We start from the raw sequence: 26,372 nt of genomic DNA on the forward strand, positions 1-26,372 counted from the left end.
ACTGTGCGCCTAGAACCGCGAGACCACCGCGGCCGGCTGGGGTTCTGGTCAATAAAACAATGGCGTTTTCGTTGGGGCGATATGTTTGCAAGAAATTTCAACTACCAACTCTCTACCAACTCTCGTCTCCCGAGTGAGACAATATTTTCTGGGAAAAATGACCATCGTAATAAAATAAGAGAAATCAGAATTCACAGGGAAAGATTTAGGAGTCCATTTTTCCCACGTGGTATTGTATATACTGTGGAACAGTAGAGAAATTGAAAGTGTTTCCATGCCATAGACTTGAGTGTCAATTGCAGAGTAATCTTGTGGGTGTATACACCAGAATACATTTATGACAGTTGGCTGAGTTTATCTTTAATGATTTTCATCGTCTATTGTTGCTGTTATTACGTCCACACTATCAAATATTGTACAGTTGTTTTCCCTTAAAAAAAGAAAAGCAACCCAGATGAACCAGAGATCCGGATTAATGAGGACCGGGTAAACTAGTTTCCACTCTTAACACAGCTGCTATTCACCTGTGTAGCACAATCCAGGTTAATCATATAAATGTACATGTGGATTTTCATATTGGTCGAGTCCAGTGTGGACAGAACGAAAAAGATGTAGCATGCACACATGTGACCCTCGTCAAATGTGAATACAGTTCAGTTCTGCTGTGTTTTAATCACGTTACAGGAACTCCTTATTTTGTCTTCGACTATTAAATAGTTAACATTTTACCACAACATAACCGGTTCTGTTGTGGGAATTATGGCTTTATCATTACTACTGCACATGTTAACATATGTTATTAGTTTCTCCATTTTCGGAGGGCGTTGATTCCGTAAGTGTATTTTCAGTTATAGAAAAGCTGCCCAAGCTACTAATGATAATTGATTTAACGTTGCTTCTCTTCAACACAATTTTCAGATCCACTTGAGAATTGCTGATGTAAAGGCTGGAATCGGTCATGGACCTAATGAAGTTCTCTGTAGCAATTTGAGCGGATTTTCATTAATTAACATTTGTGGTTTCTGTACAGAAAGAATACAGAAAAGATGCAGAAAGTCATATTAACGGCCAGAATTACTCAGACTCGTTAAAAACGGTGGGTTATCAGGCATCACTTCGTATTTATCGTTTATCTAGTCATTGATTTCAAACCGAGCGTCGAATACAGTTTAATATGATATATATTGATTAAACTTTTTACTTGTTTGTAGTGTTTACTATTATCTTGATGACCAGCTGAGAAACGTAGCGATGTTACGGATAATTTAGAAGAGAGAGGGAAGGCGGTGGGGGGGATGAGGTACCGACACACGCGCGCCTGCTCCCGAGTAACATCGAGCCGAGTTTAACGTCCCCATTTCAAGGAAGTCTGCTACTTAGAGGCTAAAGCACACCGAATGTCTGGTATACACTAAAATATAATAATGCACTAGCTAACGCTGAAAATCTGGCGATAAGCGATGTTCTGGAGTCATTACATTGCTTGTTTGGATATGGCTTAACAGACTGATTAACAGGTACGTCAGCCTCCTGGAAAACTTGCGTGCTTTTCTATGTATTTAATGCTCAGGTTACTCTGTTAACTTTGTGTTAAACTCTTTGTTTTGTGTGTTAGCGATCCACGATGTTCTTATTTACAGCTCTGAACACTTCTTTTGGAATTGTATTTATCTTTCCTAATGAGGCTCAGTAATCGCCGTCCACAGAGTCACTCCTCAGAAATCACAGGGACGAAGACATCGTTTGCAGTTTTCTTCATCCACGTTGAAGCCACGGTCCGTTACCTCTTTTACGAAGTAGCGAGAACTTCTAAAGACTAGCTCTCAGAGTTCCTGACTGTTTCGCTCCCTTTTTCCAAGACGACAGAGATAGATTTCTTATATACCGACGTCGTGTTTCCCAGAATACATCTGCGGCAAATACATTTGTAATTATACTCTCACATATCTTCCCACCATGAGACACTGCAGATAAGTTTGCGATTTAACTAGGAACATTGCACCCAGCAAGGTGACTTGTTGGTTAAGACACTCAACTCGTGTTTGAGAGGAAAAGGATCAAACCCTTGTCAGGCCATCCAGATTTAGCTTTTCTATAGATTCCCAATATCGACTGAGGTGAATGCCGGGACTGCTCATTTGAAAAATATTTCTTCCCTGATCCTTGTTCCTATCCGTGCTATTGCTAAGTTAACAAATATCATGTCGCTGGCGGGACTAAAACTCTTATATCTTCATTTCTTCCTTCCTTTCATAATTTGGTGTTACACATAATTAAATATCCTACTTTCACTAATAAGTAAGTAGCATTAGGAAATCTTTTTCCGTCGCGAGGATTCGCATTGACTGCCTGTTATTCAATAGTTTGGTACTAGTTTTGCAACTGGACGCCGCTTCGGCGACTATCGTGTACCTAGTGTACCCCAGTTATCCAACCAACAATGAATCCGAACCACGTTTCGTTTGTGGCGACTCGTCACATCGTTAAGAGATGAAGGCTGTATTGAAGTGCTGACTGAAAATTTCTATCTTCCGACCGGGATTCGATCCCGCGATCTTTCGGTTTCCATATACACGCTTTACTGCTAGGCCGCCAAGGCCGATGTAACATTATTACCGCCTGTAATTACGTGAAATTTGCTTTATATACTGTACCTGATATTCAAGAGCATTAAATGTTACGAAAATTTTTTCTAAAAACTTTATCTTTGTCGGTAACGTTATAAGAAAACTGAGGCCTGATACCATTTTGTTTAATCTCAATTACTGTCGTAAAAGTAAAAAATGCTAATAATACTGTTAACTTTCATTTACTTTTGAAACGAAAAGTAGCTACGGCCCACAGTTAGCTTGGAAACAATTCGTTTGGTACTTTTTACTGACCGCAAAAAGAAATGGCGTTTAGTTTCCTTATAATTGCAGCCAGGAACATTATCAGACTCTCAGAAAAATAAATGACTGCACGTTGTAATTAATGTAACATGCAAATAGTAATTATAAACTAAACTGCTTTTAAAATAATCTCGAACCAAACGAGAAGTTTCCATATTTAATTTCGCCACTTTTGATGGATGAAATTTCTTTTTTTCTTTTTATTTAAATTAAAGAGGATCTTCAAATAACATACTATAATACGCAGTTCATTTTTTAATTGGTTAATGAACATTCAGTTTACACACGCAAATACAGCTCGCATAAACTGATACAGCTCAGCGACAGTGATCAAGAAGGAACTAATTTCCCAACTAGTCGTTTACGAGACTTTACCACAAATGGAAAAGACCGAAAGACAGCTTTTCACACCCGTACATGTCCTTTTAAAATATTCTAAGCGTGTTAGAATGGCGTAATTTTTATCTCATTACTAGTTACAATATTCGTCAACTGTCTTGCTGCAGTGATTCCCGCCAGATCAGCAAAGCTAAGCGCTGTTGGGCTTGGCTAACTCTGGGACGGGTGACTGTCGGGGTCTGCCGAGCGCTGTTGGCAAGCGGGGTGCACTCAGCCCATGTGAGGCCAACTGAGGTCCTACTTGATTAAGAAGAAGCGGCTCCGGTCACGGAAAATGACAACGACCTGCAGAGAAGTGTGCTAAGCGCATGCCCTTCCTCACCAGTGACGCATAACGTCGGAGCGTGACACGGCAGTCGGTCGGTACCGTTGGGTCTTCCGAAGCCTGTTCGGACGGAGGGAGAGTTATGGGGTTCATGCATCGCTGCAGTACACAGATTGGGAACCAATAATATTAAATATTGTTTCACTTAAGCGTACTACCCGATGTCATTTAGTAATTCTTTTTCTTGATGTGGGGTAGAATTTGTTAAGTTTAGCTGTGACGTCTCACCGACCTGTCAGCTCATTAATATAAGACGTGAACAATAAAGGCCCCTACTCACAGTTCCCTAGCGCACGTCTTTAAGTATTTCTACTTCTGTCGACGAGTCTTTATGTGAGACAACATGCTGCGCCCAGCACTCAACCAAACTCCCATATTTTATTTGCTGTCCCATGTAATTGTACTTTTGTCAGTAAACGGTTGTGTAGTGCCAGGTCACATGCAAATAGTTCGTACTGCATTTGGTTTTCGAATACACTGAATCGACGCCAGAGCCTAACAGTAGTTGGAACCCCCATCTCGATTCGAAATTCCTACCGCCTCCGCCGCGCGCGCCTCTTCCTCTACTCCAAGAATCTGTGTAGAACTCGGCGGGAGGGCTCTTTCATCTCCGGCTCGCAAGTGATTCGCCGCCCCCTGCGTCAACAGCGGCCTTGTTGTCTCGAGGCGATAGCGTATGCCGGCTCGGCCGCCGCGGCCGTGGACGCAGGTCCGCCTGCCGCTAGCGACACAAAAGGGGAGACATCCCGAATTCATTGGCCCCGTTGCGAATCAATGTTTCAGCCAGTGCAAATATAGGGCGCTGCCGCCACCGCGCCAAACTCGTCCCGTTAATATCTAAAGCTCCGGCCCTGCGACTCTCCCCTTGCCCAGTGATAAACTCCGCCGTGGGATATTATAGTTTCTCCATCACTCGCCCTTTCCTCTACTGGCTGTGGCGAAACGCGCACAAGTTGTTTGTTCCTCTTCTGTCCCGTAACGAGTTCTTCATAAGGCGACCACCCCTCGTGCTCTCTAGAGACCCGTTTTCTGTTACACTGCCTTTCATCTCCCGATTCCTTTTCTAATGTAGCTCATCTCCCCTCCCCCCCCTCCCCCCCCCCCTAGTGCACCTCGCAACAAACTGCCTCTGCAAACATTGTGCCCACTCTCTTTTTCTGTTGGTTTGTCTTGCGGCTGCTTTTCTTCCTCCAGGGTGACATAACTGTTGCTGAATTGTATTTTGTGCAGGTTTGAGCCTCAAAGTTCTTGCTAGAAGATATTTATGGCATTTCTCTCGGGTGGTTCGTTTTGAATAAGTGTACTGATAACAGTAATGATTCGTGGCTAATGCCACCGAAGGATCAAATGTTAATACGTAAAAATAATTACAAGTTCATATGAAATTTTACCGCATAACGTAAGTGCAAAGGAAATAAATTGTCCTAAAACAACGTCGGTATCGTATTTATGTAACAGAAAAACGCACGAAAGTAAGACGAAAGCCCCGAACACGTAAGATGGCACCTACCTCTTTAACACACTTAAAGTCACTACACAGCACTGTTCCCGTTGGACTCTGCCGACGCGAATTCATATACACTCCTGACCGCATGTGAATAGCTAGTGACGAGGAAAGGTACAAGGAGAGTTTTGATTGTTTCGTAAAATGCAAAAATTTTCAGTTGAGGATAATAAATTACTCTTACTTTATAAGAATTGCATTGTACAACCGTGTGACATAACATTAAGTGAGGAATCAGTGCTGATGTGCTACAAGAACAACTGTGTAGTTTATGCGGTCCTCATTAATCATAGCTATTCAAATTGATGACGTAGTCAGAAGTGGCAGTATGGAAAAAAAAAATTGCTATACGGAAAGCAACGCCCCATGGGGCACGAAATAGAAACCACAGTAAAAATCCGATGAAGCTTTGCACTGATTTGTTTGGCAGTGCCTCCAGTATACCCGTCGATCCCGCCACGTCCCTGTTATCAGTTCTGAGCGCACAGTGAGAACGTGAAGATCCCTAGGTAAATAGTGTCTCTTGCCAAGTATGAGTACATGGTGAGAGATTTCGCCTCAATGCCATGCAGCCCAAGTACCATATGCCATCAGCCCAAGTTACGTAACTGAAATGCGTTTCCTTCTTCATGACAGTTCTAGTTCGCACTCTGTAAAGGCAACGAAGATGCTCCTGCAGCGTTTTCGATGGGAAGTGTTTCATCACCCACAATACAGCCCATCAGCCCGTAACTGCCTCCCCCTGAGTTTCATCTATGCCCACATGAACCCTCTGGCTGTGAAAACAACACGCTGGTACAGACATCGAGATGTAGACCAGCGTAGAGAACTGACGGAAAGCACAGGCGGTTGCATTCTATGACGAAGGTGTTCGAAAGTTGATATAACGCTACGACGAATGTCTGAGTCGGAGCGGCTACTATGTAGAGAAGAACTGGAAGGTGTAACGAACTGTTGCACATAAAACATTTTTGATTTTCACAACAATTTAAAAATGGAGCCGTGGCTACATACACCAAAAATAAGGAAACGAATAGTCCGCCATCTTTTGCAGGAACAAACTTGACAATAGCCTTTAAAGAAGTGAGAAAGCATGAATTCGACTACATTGTACTCCGCTACTCTGGTCGGATGCTACCTTGAGGAACATAACGAGTCACACTTACACCCAAGAAAGGAAATAGTTGTAATCCGCTGAATTACAGACCCGTATGGCTAATGTCGATTTGTAGTAGGATTTTGGAACGTATACTGTGTTCAGATATTATGAATTACCTCAAAGGAAACGATTTATTGACAAACAGTCAACACGGATTCAGGAAATATGTTCCTGTGAAACACAACTAGTTCTTTGTTCACACGACATAATGAGTGCTATCGACAGGGGATGTCAAACTTATTCCATATTTCTAGAGACCCAGATGAGTTTCGTCACAGTTTCTCAAAAGACTTCTAATCAGATTGCGTATGTATGCAATACCGCTTCAGTTGTTTGGCTGTATTTCTGATTTTACTGTCAGAAAGGTCATAGTACGTAGTAACTGACGGGAAATCGAATGAAACGGAACTGATATTTTACTGTCCCCCGTGGAAATGTTACGGGCCATCTACTGTTCCTGATCTGCAGAAACCATTTAGGAGACAATCTGACCAGTCCAATTGCATTGTTTTCAAATGATGCTGTCATTTATCGTCTAGTAAAGTTATTAGACGGTCAGAAAAATTTGCAAAACGATTTAGACAAGATACTGTGTGGTGCGAAAACTGGCAATTGACTTGAAATAACGAAAAGTGTGAAGTCATCAACATGAGCACTAAAAGTAATCCGGTAAATTTTGGTTACAGGTTAAAACGCACAAGTATAAAGGCTGTAAATTCAGATAAATAATTAGGGATTACTATTACGAACAGCTTAAACTGGAACGGTCACACAGGTAATGCCGTGAGAAAAGCGATTTATTGGGAAAACACTTGGAAAATGCATCAGATCTACTAAAGACACTGCTCACACCCTGCATGTTTGCCCTCTTGTGGAGGAGTATTGCTGTGCAGTGTGGAATCCGCATCAGATAAGATTGAGACGGAGGACATCAAAAGTTCAAAGCGTGGAAGCTCGTTTTGCATTATCGGAGAATAGGAGAGAGTGTCTCACGGATAAGACACGCGAGTTGGAGTGGCAATCATTAAAACAAAGGCGTTTTTCGTTGCAAAAAGGTCTTTCAAGAAATTTCAACCATCAGCATTCTCCTCAGAGTGTGAAAATATTTTGTTGGCGCCCACCGATATAGGGAGGAATGACCACCATAACAAAATAAGAAAAATCAGAGCTAACATGGAAACATTTAAGTGTTCGTTTCTCCCGTGCGCTGTTCTAGAATGGAACAGTAGAGGAAACAGCTTGAAGTGGTTCAGTGAGCAATCTGTCAGTCACATAATTCTTAACTGCAGAGTAATCATGTAGATAGAACAACGTTATGTGGCTTCGAGACCCCCCCGAATAATCACAACGGTGAGTTTCTGGATGTCACGCGCTTACATCGCCATCGGAGCTGAGGGTAACGCGTGGAACTTGAGTGACAGAGAACTTTCTGGGCATTTTGAGCTCAGCCGTATCAACAGATTCATTTCCCTCATGGATGGTACAACAGACGCAGCTCCAAATATTAAAATCATTTTATAAGGTTTTATAACCGTTCGTGCTGGGATACAGTTCCATTGTGAGAGGGAGGGGCGATTGTAAGCCTACACGGGATATACAGTGAGGTGAATAAAGTCATGAGATACCTTTTAGTATCGTGTCGGACGTCCTTTTTCCCGGCGTAGAGCAGTAGCTCGTCTTGGCATGGACACAATAATTCGTTGGAAGTTCCCTGGAGAAATGTTGAGCCAGGCTGCCTCTGGAGCCATCCATAAACGGTGAAAGTGGTGCCGGTGCAGGATTTTGTGCACGAACTGACCTCTCGGTTACGACCCGTAAATATTCGATGGGATTCATGTCGGGCGATCTGGGTGGCCAAATCATTCGCTCGAAATGTCCAGAATGTTCTTCAAACCAATAGCGAAAAACTGTGTCTCGTTGACTTGCCACATTGACGTTCATAAAAATTCCATCGTTGTTTGAGAACATGAAGTCCATGAGTGACTGCTAGCGATCTCCAGGTAGTCAATGATCGGTGCAGTTGGACCAGAGGACCCAGTCCATTCCATGTAAACACAGCCCACACCGTTATGGAGCCACCACCAGCTCGCACGGTGCCTTGTTGACGACCTGGATCCGTAGCTTGGTGGGGTCTGCGCCACACTCGAATCCTACCGTAAGCTCTTACCAACTGAAATCGGGACTCATCAGACCAGGCCACCATTTTCCAGTCGTCCAGGGTCGAACCGAATTCCGAAATGGAATGTCCCACACGTCTAGCTCCAACTATCATACCGCGTTCAAAGTCTGCTAATTCCCGTCGTGCGACCTTAACCGCGTCGTAAACATTTGTACATGAATCACCTGAGTACAAATGACATCTCCGCCAATGCACTGCCCATTCATACCTTGTGTACGCTGCACTAACGCCATCTATGTATGTGCATATCGGAATCCCATGATTTTTTTTATCGCCGCAGCGTACGTCTTCCTTTTCACTTTTCTGTTTTCAATCATATGCAGTCGAATGTATGAAATTCCACCGAGGAATAGCTTAAAATGATGGCGAGGAGCAGCAGACCACCGGCAAGCACGCTGCTGCACCCAGCGCCTCGGCTCGCCATCTCCGGTTGCCGGAAGCCGCGAGGACGGCGACAAAGCGTGGTGGCGAGCCGGTCCGGCTGGAGGAAATTACCGTCCGGCGCCAGGCGCAAATAAAGCACTTATTCATGCGTGTCGTGTATCTGTGGAGTCCGACGCGGCAGAACACACTGTTGCATATGAGGTGACGTTAAATCGGTACTGATGATAATACGCAGGCGTTCTACATCTATATATCGTCCCATTTACGCCAAAACAACGAATGTGTGTTATGCTTATTTTGTTATATGGGTAATTGAATGTTAGACTAGGTATATCCAGAGTTGTAAAACTACTGTAAGTAAACGTAGACTACGGTAGTTTTCCTAGTAACATTGGTCAGTTAAGTCGTTCCCGCTTTACGTGTACGTTAGGTGTAATGCATACTTATCGGACGTTACGTGTTAGCGAACACTTATTTTGCTTATGCGACAGTGTATTACTATATTCCCCCCTTAAAACCGGAAGTGGTAGATACTGAGTGAGGGTATATAAAGGGCCAGGTAACCTACGGAACGTTTATGTTCTACATAGTTGTCGTCCTGTCTGTTACTTAAAAGTAAATATTATTCATAGAAAAATTGAAGTTGTCAGAGTTTAATTCAGGTTTCAGTCGACAATTGTTGATCATTGACGTCATAGATGCGCTCACGTCGTGGTTGCTTGCTAATGGTTCAAATGGCTCTGAGCACTATGGGACTTAATTTCTGAGGTCTTCAGTCCCCTAGAACTTAGATCTACGTAAACCTGACTAACCTAAGGGACATCACACTTATCCATGCCCGAGGCAGGATTCGAACCTGCGATCGTAGCGGTCGCGCGGTTCCAGACTGTAGCGCCTAGAACCGCTCGGCCAGCCCGGCCGACGTGGTTGCTTGCAAGCACGAAAGGCGCGCGTCCTTCGAGTAGTCGATTTTGAGCAGAAAGTCGCTCGTGTAAACTTTCCTTAACTTAGCCGTGATGGCTTCTGCAGGCACCAGTTGGCATGATCGCCTTTCCAGGGCGCGCCCCTTGCATCCCGAGTACCGAAATATACCAGGCTTCGTACCAGTTTAATCTTCCTGTTCTCGTTTGCAGCCAGCCTTATTGGGTACCCACTCCCTCGTCCTCCCCTGCACCTGCACAAAGCGCCCAGGGCTCAGAGGCCCGGGTTTGCATGCCCGCTGCGAGTCAGGTGGCCGCGCGTGTGCGGTCTGCATTCCGTGCGCGTTTGCTGCTGCGGCCCATCTGCCGCTGCAGGACACATGGCTCTGCTGCCATTATCTGCCCGCGATCCGCTTTCCTCCGGCTAATTCCCAGTAAACAGGCAGCACAAAGGGAGCGCAACGTCCTCAAGCGCTCTGCTGCTAGACGTACGAGTGTTCGGTGTGGGGAGAGGAAGTAGTGGCCTCCCGTTCTACGAGAGAATCTCTTGTCACGTCTCCTCTCCGCAATAAGCCCGCAGGCACGGCTAGCTGGACGATTCGGTGCACGTTCCCAATCTCGTGGCTGGACCTATCCAATCTACAGCACTGCGAAGGAGGAACGCATCTGTTTCTCCATCGAGGTGCCGCGGGATTCGATAGTCGCTCGTGAGTCGCCGCTGTCCCGTCACAGTCGCAGTGATTTCAGAATTCACGGCTCGGCTCGCAGACGATGTAACGGGAAGGCAGCTGCTGCAACGTGGCAGCTGGTATTGGCGAGTAGACGTTGCAGCTGGTTCCGCTGCTGAGACTTGTACCCTGTTGGAAAAATATTCGTACGGCGCGTTCTAGGAACACGAACAAGCGAATTGAGCTGTATATTACTCGCCAAAGCTTACTGTGGACTCGTCCGTAACTGTACCTAACTTAGTCGGGGGAGTAGGTAAAGACACTTTCCGCTTCAGAGCAGAACGAGTTGCTACATATTAAAGACGTTAGATGGTAGTGGGCATTGATTTATATCAGTGGCGAAGTTGAAAATTTGTGCCGGACTGGGATTCGAAACCGGGTCTTCTGCATACTAAGCAGGTGCGCTGACCACTACGCCATCCGGACAAGGTGGTCACCTACTACCGCGCGGACTGTCCTAGTACGTCTCTCGTCAGACGCAAATTTTCAGCTTATACTACACACTACTGAAGTAGAGCCCCTGCCCATTAGTGTAATTCCTCACGCCTCACGGCGTCTCGCAGAGTTCGAGCTTGGTGTGCGTCTGCCTTGAACGGATCATTGGCCGTCATCGATAGTTTCGGATATATTCAAAAGAACAGACACACATGTATTTTAGTTCAAGCACGGAAGATGACTGCGGAAAATGCTTTTGTAGGCAGTCAAATGGTTCAAATGACTGTGAGCACTATCGAACTTAACTTCTGAGGTCATCAGTCCCCTAGAACTTAGAACTACTTAAACCTAACTAGCCTAAGGACATCACACACATCCATGCCCGAGACAGGGTTCCAACATGCGACCGCAGCGGTCTCCCGGTTCCAGACTGTAGCGGCTAGAACCGCTCGGCCACTCCGGCCGGCTGTAGGCAGTCGCCTCTGCTTATAACATCATTAAATTTATTGACAATAGGAAGCAAGGAAAGAAGGAGTCACAGTGCAGATGGAAAAAGTGATGGAATATGCAAGAAAAATCTTAAAGTTGAGTAAATCGATGGTGTACTGATTATGTAAAGAGTGACACAATGCCGAGCAGAGTTACATTCAAGTACACACCCAAAAGAAGAAGAAGGAATGTACAATCAATACATATAGTTTCGACACTATGTGTAAATGCGCAACTTGGCAGCGATTTCTACAATATCATGAACAGTACAGAAAAAGAAAAAAATAGTTCAAATGGCTCGAAGCACTATGGGACTTAACATCTGAGGCCATCAGTCCCCTAGACTTAGAACCACTTAAACCTACCTAAGGACATCACGCATGTCCGTGCCTGAGGCAGGATTCGAACCTGCGTCCGTAGCAGCCGCGTGGTTCCGGACTGAAGCGCCTAGAACCGCTCTACCACAGAGGCCGGCAGAAAAAGACTGTGCGAAAATTTAACAGCTACTGTTGCACAGAATTGGGGGTCAAGGCTAGTACGGAAATCGGAGAAAAAAATATTTTGTCTGTAGAATTTGTTTTCATAACGTGCCTCATTTAATAAGTCCTCATACGTGTACAAGACGATATAGTTCCCAAGAAACAAATACTGAGTCTTCCGAAAAAAGACACATCAGAAGTGAAGATGTTAATGGTTTACTCAGATACATTGCATAGTGAATAAATGTTGTTACAGTAGCAGTGTGCCAGGAGTTTTGTCATACAAAAGCGTTGGTCAGTGCTGTGCGAGGTAATGGCGTCTAGGCGTGTAGTGTGTAGTAGCTACTTGATGTACGATGTTACTAACTGCCGGCCGTTGTGGCCAAGAGGTTCTGGGCACTTCAGTCTGGAAAGGCGCGGCCGCTACGGTCGCCCGAATCCTGCCTCGGGCATGGATGTGTATGATGTCCTTAGGTTAGTTAGGTTTAAGTAGTTCTAAGTTCTTGGGGATTGATTACCTCAGATGTTAAGTCCCATAGTGCTCAGAGCCATCTGCTACTAACTCCGCTCCCAGTTGGGCGTAATCACGACAGTGCTGCTACCCTGCCCATGTCTTCAGTTCACTTTGCTGAGCTATGCAGTGGTTTAACAAAAGTGTCCCATGCTGTAAAGGAGATAGTCATATAGTACTCGTCAAAATGAGAGACAAAGACCTATAACACATGAAACATGTTTGTGCACCGAATATACGTATTACAAGATTCAACTTCCGTCACGGATGTGGATTGATGTTAATTAGTAAGTCCGTTGCTTGGGTGTGGTTCGTCGCAGTCTTCTAGTGGAAGCTTAGCTAGATATTGGAGCAGTTATCAATCAGAAATTCTGTCTGAACACTACAGTGGACTATTCACCTCCCATAAGAGTTTGTGCACCCTTGGCTTTCTCGGTCCTGACTGTATGTATACACCAGAGAGATACGCACGCATTCTAAAATCACCCTGATGCTTGTTGCCTTATGTTGTTTCATGTGGCATGTATCTTCTGCACCTCAGATGCTCACTGACTGAATTATGAAACTGTCTTCAATATCCAGTTTCATAAGAGAGCTCCATAAATGGTTCAGAAGATCTTGGCGTTGTCCCGGCCACCGAGCCTGCGTTCAGTTGCAATAGTAATATTATGCGGACACTTCATCGTGGCAGTTTTAGGTGAGGAGTGGTTTGGACTATCGCTGTGTAAACCACCGGTAAATATGCTGCCTGGTTTCTCCCGCTTACGACAACACCAGCCGCAGCAAGTAACTGCCTGTTGTACTTAGCTTTGCTTTGTTTTGTGCGTTGATCGTTGTTTCTTTTCGTAAATTGAAATGAGTGAAACAACCAACCGATTTGGCCCGTCATAAGGTTCGAGCAAGACTCTCAGAAAAGCCGAAGTGATGGTGATCCCTATGAGCATGTGTCTGTCCTGCCTTCACGGATGTACAAATCACGAGTGTAGCCTGCCAGCCCCGCGAGACGGAGGTGGGTTTTGCTTCCCTGTTTTCCCGCTCCTGTCTCCACGTCGGTCTAGATTGTACTTTGTTTCTCGCAGCCGATTGTGGCGTTGAAGTTTTGGCATTTCAGTTGTAAAGGTTTTTGATGTTTTAATTGTTACTGGTGGTGTTTCTGTCGGGGAGGCACGTCAATACTGTCATTAGCACCAAACGCAGTTACAAAATGAGCTAAAAAACAAAAACTCGTCAAATCACAGCATCACTAACTGCCGTATTTCCGACTCCCGAATTAATCGTTTAATTCCGAAACATTATAGTGTCCTCGCGAGTGCAGCAGTGACAGTGACGTTTTGAAGCTGAAGTTCGCTGTTCAATAAAGGAAATGAATTAAGAATTCAGGGTCTCGTCGACACGGACGTCATTCGTGGTAAGCACTTACACATTAGGACGTGGATATTGAAAAAAGAAATGACTGTGATATCCCTGAGATATCATCGATGCATCTAGCTGAAGTGATCTCGCACTACTATTGAGAACGAAAACACAACGGCCAGAGAAGTACCTCGAAGCAAAGCCTAACCTATGGTGGAAACAAAAAACACGTGTTAAAATGGTACCAAAAATCGCTTTCTTTTACGCACTGAAGAGCAAAATATATATTTCCTGACAGTTTCAGACTCTCTTAAGTCTTTGATTCATAATATTTTGCGAGCGTTATTTTCTGATACTTGTAATCAGTGTACAAACACATTTCATAAATGGTTCAAATGGTTCTGAGCACTATGGGACATAACATCTGAGGTCATCAGTTCCCTAGAACTTAGAACTACTTAAACCTAACTAACCTAAGGACATCACACACATCCATGCCCGAGGCAGGATTCGAACCTGCGACCGTAGCGGTCACGCGGTTCCAGACTGAAGCGCGTAGAACCGCACGGCCACACCGGCCACATTTCATATGTTAGGGGTCTTTCATTCTAATTTTGACCAGTAATACGACCTGTAATAACAAAAAAATGTTCAAAGGTCTGTGAAATCTTATGGGACTTAACTGCTAAGGTCATCAGACCCTAAGCTTACACACTACTTAACCTAAATTATCCTAACGACAAACACACATACCCATGCCGGAGGGAGGACTCGAACCTCCGCCGGGATCAGCCGCACAGTCCATGACTGCAGCGCATCAGACCGCTCGGCTAATCCCGCGCGACCTGTAAAAATATGGGACATTTTTCTTACACACCATTATAACCCAGCAAAGCGAATTGAAGACCATGTTCGCATATAAGGACTTATTCAGTGTAGCACCTTATGAAAACAAATTCCATAGACAGGACAATTTTTGCAAAGTTTTTTTTAATTGCTTCTTTCAGGCTCGGGTCCACGGTTCTGTTCTTTGGGGGCGGGGGGGGTTTCAGAGGTTGGTACTGTTCATTCCCCTCCCCACGAACCGCGCAGAAGCCTAAGACTTTAATAATAACGAAATATATAAAATACTTTGATTAATAATAATAATGACAATGTGTTCACACCAGTGGTTAATACATCATTTCAGAGAAATACGTAATTAAAAAGCATCTGTCGAAAGGCCGGCATGTGTGGCCAAGCGGTTCTAGGCGCTTCAGTCTGGAACTGCGCTACCGCTCCAGTCGCAGGTTCGAATCCTGCCTCGGGCATGGATGTGTTTGATGTCCTTAGGTTAGTTAGGTTTAAGTAGTTCTAAGTTCTAGGGGACTGGTGGCCTCAGAAGTTAAGTCCCATAGTGCTCAGAGCCATTTTTATCATATGTCGAAAGTACCTCTGGCATGCAACTGATGTGAAAACTATAGAAGCAGCAAACTATCACAACTTCATAATTTGTGCAGTACAAATCCGAAGCGTGCATTCGACATTATCAGTAATTCACTTAGCACTAACGTGGTCAACGCAAGTCTGCAGTCTGCGGGACCATGAGCGTGTAAATGGAGAATGCTGTTTCTCTGTCGTTTCCACTTACGTTCTCAAAGTCAAGACTTTCCACTGTTTTTTCTTATGGACTGAATGCCATTTTGTTGTTTGCCAGTTCTATCTGTGGACTCACGTACCTTATTTGATTTGTTGTTACTAACAGTTATGGTCAGCCTGAGATTGGATGTCTTGTCTTGTAGTTTTTTTACTTTCTTGCCGTGTTCTAGACTCTTTATTTTTCGTGGTACTTTATTCTCCGAACGTTAGCTGAGAAATTTGGAAATTAATGTAGGTCAAAATTCAATCTGATTGGGAGATGGTAGGGGGATGGAGGATAAGCGGACATTGCTTCACCCTGCTACCGCCCCCGCACCTTTTTGGATCCACGCCTGCTCTGTTTGGCTTGTAATCGAATCCGACAGGTTGGTTAACCTAAATGACAGGGAGTCCTCAAGATCTGCGTTATAGATGTAAAGCACACGTGTAGGCTGTATACAAAATATTGTTGTACGGGAGAGGCGCGCAGGTGTTTTGTGTTGGGGTGCGAGGCAGCACCTGTCCACGCCGGCTCTCGCGGACGAGGGCCTGGCTTTGTGGTGGCGTGCGCGCTGTATGCACCGCCCATTGTCCGCGCCTTGTCACAACAGCTGCGCCGCCAGCGCCGTCGCCGCGATGGATGTGCCATTGTCCTCGCCAGCGGCAGCAGTGAGCTCCAGTTTCGTTGCATAGCGCCTGCTATCTGTCCCTATTCTCTTAACTCCAACCAGCATTCCATTATTAATAACAATAAAAAATCTGTACTTCTTTTGTTGTGCCTAGCTGCTGTCCACCAGTCATATGTCATCCTCCAAATGAAAATCATTTAATCTTCGTCAACGCCTACTCTCTTTCAGGATGTAAGCATAAATACGTGTGTGGTCGCCATAATTCTTCCATTTTTTTAAAGTTCTTGCGATGCTGCTTCTTGATTGTATCTCTGTGTCTGTCCTTCATTTTTAGAAGCGTTTTCCACTTCTTCCCCTTTCTCCAGATTTTTTCATTAATGTCGACATTGTTTAGATATTCCCGAAAGGATTCGTTTCGTAGCGGATCTCGTAATGCAACGCCTCTGAGTTTTCACAGATTTTCATGTCTGAAGTTTGGGTTCTCTGTATGACGTTTTTGCTTAACCCCCCAATTTTTACTATTGTCAATAACCATTGGGACAGGGATCACCTTGTGATACTTCAACTTCCTCCATTGTTCTACAAATCTACTGCTGTTTGGCCAGGAGGTCAAAACACGCCTTGTGAGAGCGGGCTGGATCTCGGACGAGGGATTAACATCATACATCGATGAAAAAATAATCGAACTCCTGCTTCTAACATTGACGAGAATCTGGTAATGTGCGTCAAAGAAGTCCACAAATCAGTCTCTTCTGGACCAAGGAAGACGTCATATCGTATATAAAATTCGGCATTGCTGTCATATGAGACACGTTACACACATTATGTGAAACGGGCGTCGAAATAAGTAATTAGCATAAAATGAAGGCAATCATGCGCGATTTGAACTGATGCTCAATCACTGGATACCGCAGCGTTGCGGATAACCATTTTCATTGCTGCTCTTGCTATTGTGTGTGACATCCTCTACAGCGTTATTTATGATTTCGAATTGGCCTGGAACGCCTTCGTCGTAATTTGTGCGCCCGAAAAATATGTAGCAGTGTTCTCCAAGACTATTGTTCAGAGGATATTGTCTTTCGCGTGTACTTAAAAAGTCCATAACCATACATTGTTTTAGGGAAAACTAAAGTATTTATCACTGGAGACCGTAATATTGCGAACAACCAGTTTAACAGCGTCTCTTCATTAAACGTGTGACTTCGTCTACACCATGATTTATGGTTTTGTGTTGGTGTGGAACACCTTCTGTGGTAGTTTTGTGTCTGAAAAATGTATAGCAGTGTTCTCCAAGGCAACAGTTATGAAGATATTGTCTTTCGTGTATATTTAAAATATTTGTATCCATACACTGTGTTGAGGAAAACTGAAGTATTGACCCTATGGGTCTTCTTAAGAGGCCGGCCGGTGTGGCCGAGCGGTTCTAGGCGCCTCAGTCTGTAACCGCGCGACCGCTACGGTCGCAGGTTCTAATCGTGCCTCGGGCATGAATGTGTGTGATGTCCTTAGGTTAGTTAGGTTTAAGTAGTTCTAAGTGCTAGGGGACTGATGACCTCAGCTGTTAAGTCTCATAGTGCTCAGAGCCATTTCAACCATTTTTGAACTTGTTAGAGCATTCGTTGCATTTTCCTTTCAGAAACTGGAATTAGCTTTATTTCTCAGTGAGTGGAATGTGATGCCCAAGTATGTAACAAAAGATTGACTCTGAGCAAGAAAAATTACGTTGTGGAGTGCAGATGCCATGTTTCAGCCGATAGTGTCCCACAGTGGATCTCGGGCGCCGCTGATCTCGATGACGCAGACTGTGTGGACAACGCTACAGTTTCGCATTCTCTAAACCATTAATTGGTGCTAACGTACATTGAACATGTTAGAATCTTACTGGGCTGCTTTACGGCTGTGACTGGGGAAGTTCCCAAGGTCTTTTGATGTACAGAGTGGTCAAAATAAAACTAACTCGAAAATTACGCACATTATGCATCTGCTGCTCAACGCACTGATTGGGACATTTGATGTATAATAGCATGTGGTGTGAGAGTTTACATACCCGGACAGGCAGAAATTTTGAAGCATCCCCAACTCTCTTGTGGTTCCCTTTTTAGGTACTCCACGTCGACGTCAGCTCGTAGATACGTATCGTCGGTAGGTTTTCCGGCTTTACTTCCCGACGTGACAGCGACGACTCTCCGATGAGGTGCGGGCCTTGTCTTTTGCTATCACTGCGAGTCTTGTAAATATCGCTTTTGTTTAGTAATTTGCCCGGCTAAAACTCTCCCCTTTTGAGATTAAGACAGCCTGCGCCACCTTTGGAGGGAATGGGGACGTCAAAGAGTCACAAAAGTTCATATTAAGCAGTCCGTAAAACACGTAAACGTTCACTTTAGTTAGCGTGTTAGTTAATGCCTACGCTTTCCTCTAGATGGTGCTGACTTATTGCTGATTAGCTTTGGTTCCGTAAAACCTTCACTGATTAGTACTAGGTAAATGAAGTAAGTACAACACTCTTGTATTTCACTTTCACTCTATATTCAAGGATTAAGATGGTGATGGATGATGGTCTATTATAAGGTTCCTAGCCTGGAGGAATCTAAATAGTCCGCAAATGCCGATATTCACGCGCTCTACGTCCAGATTCGCAACTAACGGCACACGACAGTTTCAAAAGTCCAACGTTAATATTTGAATACCGGTACCTCTGAATTCACTCGTATCAGCAGATGATTTGAGTTTCTGTCGTCTATATGTTCGTAAAGTTCCAATGTAGCACTAGAGTCCTAAAATCCCCTTAATACTCCGTTGCTACCAACAGTGAGAGATCGTACACTACATCACTTTTCATCTCCGTAATATTCTAACAGTTTATCGTGAATCTTAACACGATAAAGTCCAATCTAATTATTGTCTCGCTGACTGACACGGGTTCCCCGCTCTTGAACGAAACAATCAAGGAAAAAAGGTGGCAATAATGACGATCAGGCCTTTTTATAGGTTTTTCATCACAAGAGTTTAACGTCACTGCCTTCTCCATGACAGAGCTTCCGTGCCTTCGCTGTATTTAGACGTTAAACTACTTGCTGATATACTATAATTTTGATCTGCAATTACCGAACTCTGATTGTACACTACTTTCCCCTCTAAAAATTCTATTCTTAATTTTAGATTATTCTTTCTATAGCTTTTATCACTGTAAACTGAACCGAGGTGTTACAATATGCACGATCGGAAGAGGAAAACTGAAAATCCAACTGGCCGCATATCACTTCATTCAGAAACCATCGTAGAATCGAACCGAATAGTACGGTCTGAAAGCTTTAATTCATGCGCAAGAGAAAGTTTATAAACTTGCAGGTCTTCTTTTTCATTTTTCTGATAATATGATGATTCCCACTTGTACAGCTAATTAGCGTTTCCATTTGTTAAAGTTTATGGGGACTTCTTTTACTGATACTCTAATTCGTGTCAGAATGTTTGCTGATGATGTATTTGCTGTTAACGTAAGATTATCGTGAAATACTAAAAACACTTTTGAACCACTTTTTTTTTGTTTGACACTCTTAATATCAGTGATTTTTTTTCGTGGTAAGTTATTAAAAAATTGTTTGCAGGTGACAGAGACGTCATTGTGGAAGAACTTTAACGTAAGGTAAATGGTTTGACAGACGGAAGTGTGTCAGAGAAAGCAGAAGATGGAGTGACGTGGGGGTGTGGTGTGGTGTTGTGTGCAGCTGTCCGGGTGGGCGGACGAGCTTCGCGGGGAGCTGGTGGCGGATGAGGCGGCGGACACGCTGGAGGCGGCGGAGCGGCTGCTAGAGCAGTGCCGCGACCAGCGCGCCTCCTCGCTGGACGCGTGCGCCTCCACCATCGCGCAGGGCGAGACCCTGCTGCAGGAGCTCAGGTGAGTCTGCCCGCCACTCTCGTCTTGCAATCCTCGTGTATTTTAATTACAGTTTAATTGCACGTCGGTTTGGCATTTGAAACATAACACGAGGGGCGTTCAATAAGAAATGCAACAACAAATTTTTTGGAATGAGATTTTCACTCTGCAGCGGAGTGTGCGCTGATATGAAACTTCCTGGCAGATTAAAACTGTGTGCCGGACCGAGACTCGAACTCGGGACCTTTACCTGTCGCGGGCAAGTGCTTGGTACAGCACTTGCCCGCGAAAGGCAAAGGTCCCGAGTTCGAGTCTCGGTCCGGCACACAGTTTTAATCTGTCAGGAAGTTTCAGCAAATTTTTTTCTTGGTCAGTTTCACTTAAAAAAAAATAAAATACAGAGTTCGTTGTGGGACATTGCGCAGTATTTCCACTTCAGTCCCTATAACTTCATGAAGTTCCGATAGGTGGCGGCGCTATACGTAGTCTTCAAAGTGGCGCCTGTAACGAAGGTGCGTACCAAATTGAAAGCTGCCAATGAGTTTCCTTTGGCGGAAAACTGGAGCCTTCCATATATTCATAGACGCTTGTGGAATATCTGTGGAGACTTAGCACGGAACAAAAGCACGATTAATGGTTGGACAAGGCGTCTCTCAACACCACAACAATGTTGTGAAAACACCTGTTCGATCTTCCGTGTTCCAGCCGGCCGCTCACAGTTGTGACTCTTGCAATGTTGGAACGTGCGGACACTCTCATTCGAGCTGACTGACGGATCGCAGTGAAACACTCGCAGCTCAACTGGATGTTTCTGTTGGTAGTACTGAGACACCCGTCCAGCAGTTGGGATACTCAAGGTTGTGTGCTTGCTGGGTTCCTCGCCACCTGATAGAAGACCATAAAGAGCAATGAAGGACCGCCTGTGCGGAGCTGCTTTTGCGTTACGAGACTAATCGGAACAATTGTATGTCGAACGTCGTCATAGGCAATGAAACAAATCGGCAATCCGTGGAGTGGTGTCACACCACCTCTCCTTCGAATAAAAAGTTCAAACCAGGCCTTCAGCCGGTAAAGTCGTGGCGACTGTCCTCTGGTACTCTAATGAGGTTATTCTTTTTGATGTCCTCCCTCATGGTGCAACGATAAGTGCAGTGTGCTACCCTCAGCAAACTGAAGAAACGAGTTCGGCGTGTACGTTGCTAAAAACACGAACGGACTCCTCCTCCTCCATGATAACGCAAGGTCCCACTCAACTCTGCGCACCCGGGAGGAGCTCCCAAAACTTCATTGGACTGTTCTATCTCATCCACCGTACAACTTCCAAGAATGATTGCCTATCGAAGTCGCGCGGGGTCCAAATGATACGTATCGAACGCGCGATCGTAAATGGAACATGCAACTCTGGTGACGGGCGTAATGAATATGTTTAGGTGGTCACTGCAGCTATGACAAAAGAAGAGTGTTACAAAAAATACTTGTAATTGCAAAGGAGACGACTTACCTTACTCGTCGTCGGTGTTGTCATGTTAAAGTCCATTACGGTGGTCTGGATGGATAATTTGGAAGAGTCAAACCATGTATACTCGTTCGTTTTGCGCACTGTCCGCAATGAAATTGTAACGGTATTTCAGCATCGAAACTATTCTTACGAACTTTTAAACACTTCGCACCAACACAATCTACACAGTTCCTTCTTTCCTCGTACGATAGTACTCCATATTTGCGACAAAAAGTCAAACAATTTTCTTCGCTTGATAAACATGGAATTACATTTTCCATGTCAGAGAATCCGCCAAAGAAACATCAAGAACACCAGACATCCCACTCACTAACGACATACATCGTCTGGGTTTCCCTAGCAACTCACAAATAATTCGCGGAGGTATGTAATTTAGAGCAACTACGGGAACAACGGGAAACAGATAAAAATGACGATCACAAATAACTGATCACAACGCCCGCCACCGGAGTCGCAGAATCGATTTACGATCGCACGTTCGGTATGTATCGTTTGGGCCCCGTGACTTCACTAGGCAATCATTCTTGGAAATTACCCGGATCTCGCACCTTCTGACTTCCATCAGCTTGGCTCAATGGAGAAACCACTCGGCGGCAAGCACCACGTCGATGATGGGGGACGTTATTCATGCAGCAAGACGTTCGCGCCGGCCGCTGTGGCAGAGCGGCTCTAGGCGCTTCAGTCTGGAACCGTGCTGCTGCTACGGTCGGAGGTTCGAATCCTGCCTCGGGCATGGATATGCGTGATGTCCTTAGGTTAGTTAGGTTTACGTAGTTCTAAGTCTAGGGGACTGATGACCTCAGATGTTAAGACCCATAGTGCTTGGAGCCATCCGAACCATTTGAAGACGTTCGCACCAACGTCAGCCAGCGTTCCGCTACTGTGCGAGCACACCGGCCCTCCAAGTAAGGTGGCGTGGCCGTCGTATTGAACGGAGATTATGTAGAGAAATAGGGTTTTGTAGGAAGAAAAGTGGAAAGTAATGCTGCATGACGTGTTAGATTCGTGAATAAAACCAACGTGCTTTCAGAAAAACAATTGTTGCATTGCTTGTTGAACGCCCCTCCTCCAGTGAACATCTATAATGGGCTATTCGTAAGTGAATCCAGGGTTTCATAATACGACTGCAGAGAAACTGCTCAGAGAGACGTATCAGCTGACGGAGAATTTTTCCAAGTTGTAACTGAATTTATACAGGGGCGGAAAACAAAATGCAGATGCTAGCGAAGACTGCAGCATGACTTGTTATATTTGACCACAAGTGGCACCTGTACGTTACAAGTGTACTTGTCAGGAAAGTATTCTGTATGGTTGTGCGTGCATTGTTTCGGACCAAGTGAATTCAGTCGTGGGCGAATTGTCAGTGCCCTTGTGGTGAGAGCTTCCATAATCAAGGGAGTACGTGTTTGGTGTTTCAAGAGGAAACGTATGGAATATCTATACTGCGACCAGGAAAATAGGGAAAACATCATACTGCAAGTCACTACGCAGATGAAAGTGTGTATGGAGTTACCGTGACGAAAGGTCATTGACGAGTATTGTGGGGAAAAATAAGACGACAACAGTTGCAAAAATCTGTGGAGAGCATAATGTCGCACTCATGAACACTGTCAGCACGAGAACAACAGGACGGCTGGTCCCGGCGGAGGTTCGAGTCCTCCCTTGGGCATGGCTGTGTGTGTTTGTCCTTAGGATAATTTAGGTTAAGTAGTGTGTAAGCTTAGGGACAGATGACCTTAGCAGTTAAGTCCCATAAGATTTCACACACACACACACACATACACACACACACATTTGAGAACAACTGGAAGTAAGCTCCAGAAGGAGCGAGTTGCAGAGCGAGGTGCAACTCTAAAAGCACTTATCAGTGATACAAACGTCATAAATGAGAAAACGTGGTGGCGAAGCCGTAACACCTGCACTATCGAGCGATGGAAGAAAGCCAGTTGGTCGGATGAATCTTGTTTCACACTGTTTCCAGCTTCTGGCCAAGTTACGTCGAATGGAGAAACATGGCGGGCTTCGGTGGTGATTTGGGCAGCCATATCGTGGCCTCTGCAAGGCCGCATTACTGCCAAGAATTATGTGACCATTTTGGCTGGTCAGGTCCATACCATGATACATTTCTCGTTCCTCAATGGTGATACTGTGTTCCAAGACGCCTGGGGACCTGTTCACACGGCTCGCATCGGCGAGGACGGGTTTTGTGAGCATGAATCGTAGCATATTCCGTGACCACCGCAATCGCGAGATCTGAATATTATTGAGCCTTTGCGATGTACTTTGGATGGAAGGGTGCGTATCGTTATCCACTTCCATCATTGTTACCTGAACTTGCCACTACTTTGCAGGAAGAATGGTGTAAGATTCCCTTTAAAACCGTACATCGCTTGTATATATCCCGTCATGGACGACTGGAGGCTGTTTTGCATGGAAACGGTTTTCCTATACCGTATAATGCGATGTATTTTTGGTATTTCCATACGCGGCAAACGTTAATGCGTGCGTGCAGTTCATTGAAGTCGCTGAACTAACTGTCGCGAAGGGGCAACAGCAGCACGCATTGTAAATCAGTTCATTTGGTAGCCTATGTAAAGGTGCTCGTATTCGACGCGAGAGTACGGAGCGGATAACTCGTGCACATGTTGTGACACGCCTCCCTCCTAGTGCAACTACAGCACGGCACGTATTACAAATCTAAACCAGGACAGATGCTCTACCCACTGATACGTGTCATTTTTGTGGGTGTCTTGTAGGTTAAGCGCAGTCTTGTTCCGAAACCGTAGAGGTACTTATGAGTAATCCTAAACGCCCTTACGATTACAACGCAGAAGCAATAATATGCCCATTATAAGTCTGTCGAGGTCGTTACCAGAGTTTCTTAGTAATTCGTGCTAAGGCACGAACGGAACAGGTGGGTGCATCGTGACGGGAGGACTTAAGTGCGCTGCGTGACGGAGCGCTGATGGGAATGCAGTGGTTGCGGCTTTGCCTGTGCCCGCTGTCCGGGCTGGGGCGGAGCTTCCCCGTTAGCGGCAGTGACGCTCACAAGCGCGTCTCGTAGAGGCTAGCATCCGAGTCTCTCCGCTCAAGTCTAGCAGTGATGTGCCTACTCTGCAGTCTGATACTCAAGTGCCGCACTAAGATGAACGCTCCTCTGGCGTTCCGGCAAGATTTCTCTCTGAGCTTGCCTATACATCTGATTGGTCAGCTCAAGTAGTTCTCCTCGCCAGCTGAGTTATGTAACAGTAATTTTCATAACCTAGTTTCATTCTCTTACAATCGTTGTTCTTCGAAATCCTGAAATAATTTCAATAAAAACACTACACAACTTAAGATTTATCGCGTTCTGTTTACGTTAGTATTTTATGTTATGTTATGTTTGCGTGTGTGTTGTTCTGCTTCTCTTATCCTACACTCCTCTGCTTATGATTTTACTGCAGTTGGAAAATATGAAGCTTGAATTTTTTTGCCGACTTACAAGTATTGTGCCTCCTTCATAGCGTGGAAACACACACACACACACACACACACACACACACACACACACACACACACACACAAACAAACAAACAAACACACCATCGCTCACGCTGTTTCATTACATAAAATAACAACTTGGAACAAAGATACTGGAACATTTTTGCTTCCCAGAGAGTTTGGATGCAGTCCGAGGCATTCTGTTTTAATACATTGCATTATTTCCATTAAGTTGTTACAGACTTTATCACTCGTAACATGGCTATTTAAATTAACAGTTATGCTTTAAGTTCTTTTTATACTATTATATTGCAAATACTGGAGAGCAATCCACGAGGGAATGGATGTATTTATGGATCTACACGAGAGAAACGGAAAACCGGAAGAAAAAATTCTGAATGACAAGTTAGCTAGTGAATCGATTAATTTCTTTTCGCTGTACTTGATCAAACGTAAAGAATTCAACGGTTTATTATGTAAATCAGTAACTTTCGTTACTGTTGCGTACTGCTCTCTCTGCCGAGCTGAAAGTCAACATGCTCTCGGCAACAACTTTGTTTCTCAACAAGTGATCGTTCCCTATGGCAAGTTTTTTTTCAATACCTGCAAGTTATATACGTAACTATCGGCACTCAAAGCATGGGCTTCTCCAACCAGTAACATCGTTTGAAGATTAAGAGGTAACAATAAGGACCTATACGAAATTGTACGAGCAAGTAGTCACTGCTAAAGAAGGTGAGCCGAAGACTCTGATTACCTGCGACTGTTCTCGAGTACTGCTCTAGCGTTTTAGTCGTTACCAAGAAGACGTAACAACAGTCATCGAACAAATTTACTGCCGCTCTACAAGGATCGCTATCGGCCAGTACCATCCATACGTTAGTGACATGCAGATACTCAGGGAAACGTAATTGGGAGTCTTCCAAACAAAACTCCACAATGTTGTGGCAGAACCATTAATGTATAAACTCGGGGTGTCCAGGTATTCTGATGCACTTTCCAAATGCGTATCCATCGAGGAGTAGGTGGGAGCAGCTATATCGGTGTGGAGAAAGAGATAGCATTACAGAGCAACAATTCAACAATAGCTATTTGTTGTGAAATTAAAAAAAAAATTGCCTTTGGCTACTGTTATCCTTCCAACTGAAATTCCAAATGGCTCTTAGTTCTAAAGCCTTCCAGTCGTATTGCACCGCTAATTAGCGATGTGATTTCTCATTTCACCAACCAGTGTCAGAAACTACTAAACACACCAATGTAGAAATTATTCGCCTATATTTGAAAGATATCTGGTAGGTAAATTATATGTACAAGTGCCACTCAAAGTATACTCTCTGTTACGAAAATTGCAGGTGCTAGGTATTTATTAATGTTTTATGACATTAATCTGGTACAACATTGTTATGTTTGGCAGTTAATAAACACAGTTTTTTCAAGTTCGACACAACCTCGTATGGCGAGAGGTGGGAACACGTAATGCACCCAGGAACATGGCCG

At 44.5% G+C, this 26,372-nt stretch overlaps 1 protein-coding gene across 1 annotated transcript in view; it reads left to right on the top strand.

The window, feature by feature from the left end:
* Positions 1-26,372, top strand: part of LOC124794768 (kalirin) — a 2,150,963-nt gene that overhangs the window by 1,283,508 nt on the left and 841,083 nt on the right. Inside the window, exon 19 of the mRNA XM_047258392.1 lies at positions 19,728-19,897. Within this exon, the coding sequence (XP_047114348.1) occupies positions 19,728-19,897 (170 nt within the window). The remainder of the gene's footprint in view (positions 1-19,727; positions 19,898-26,372) is intronic.

Source organism: Schistocerca piceifrons, chromosome 4, assembly GCF_021461385.2.
Source record: "Schistocerca piceifrons isolate TAMUIC-IGC-003096 chromosome 4, iqSchPice1.1, whole genome shotgun sequence".
In the NCBI taxonomy this organism is placed as follows: domain Eukaryota; kingdom Metazoa; phylum Arthropoda; class Insecta; order Orthoptera; family Acrididae; genus Schistocerca; species Schistocerca piceifrons.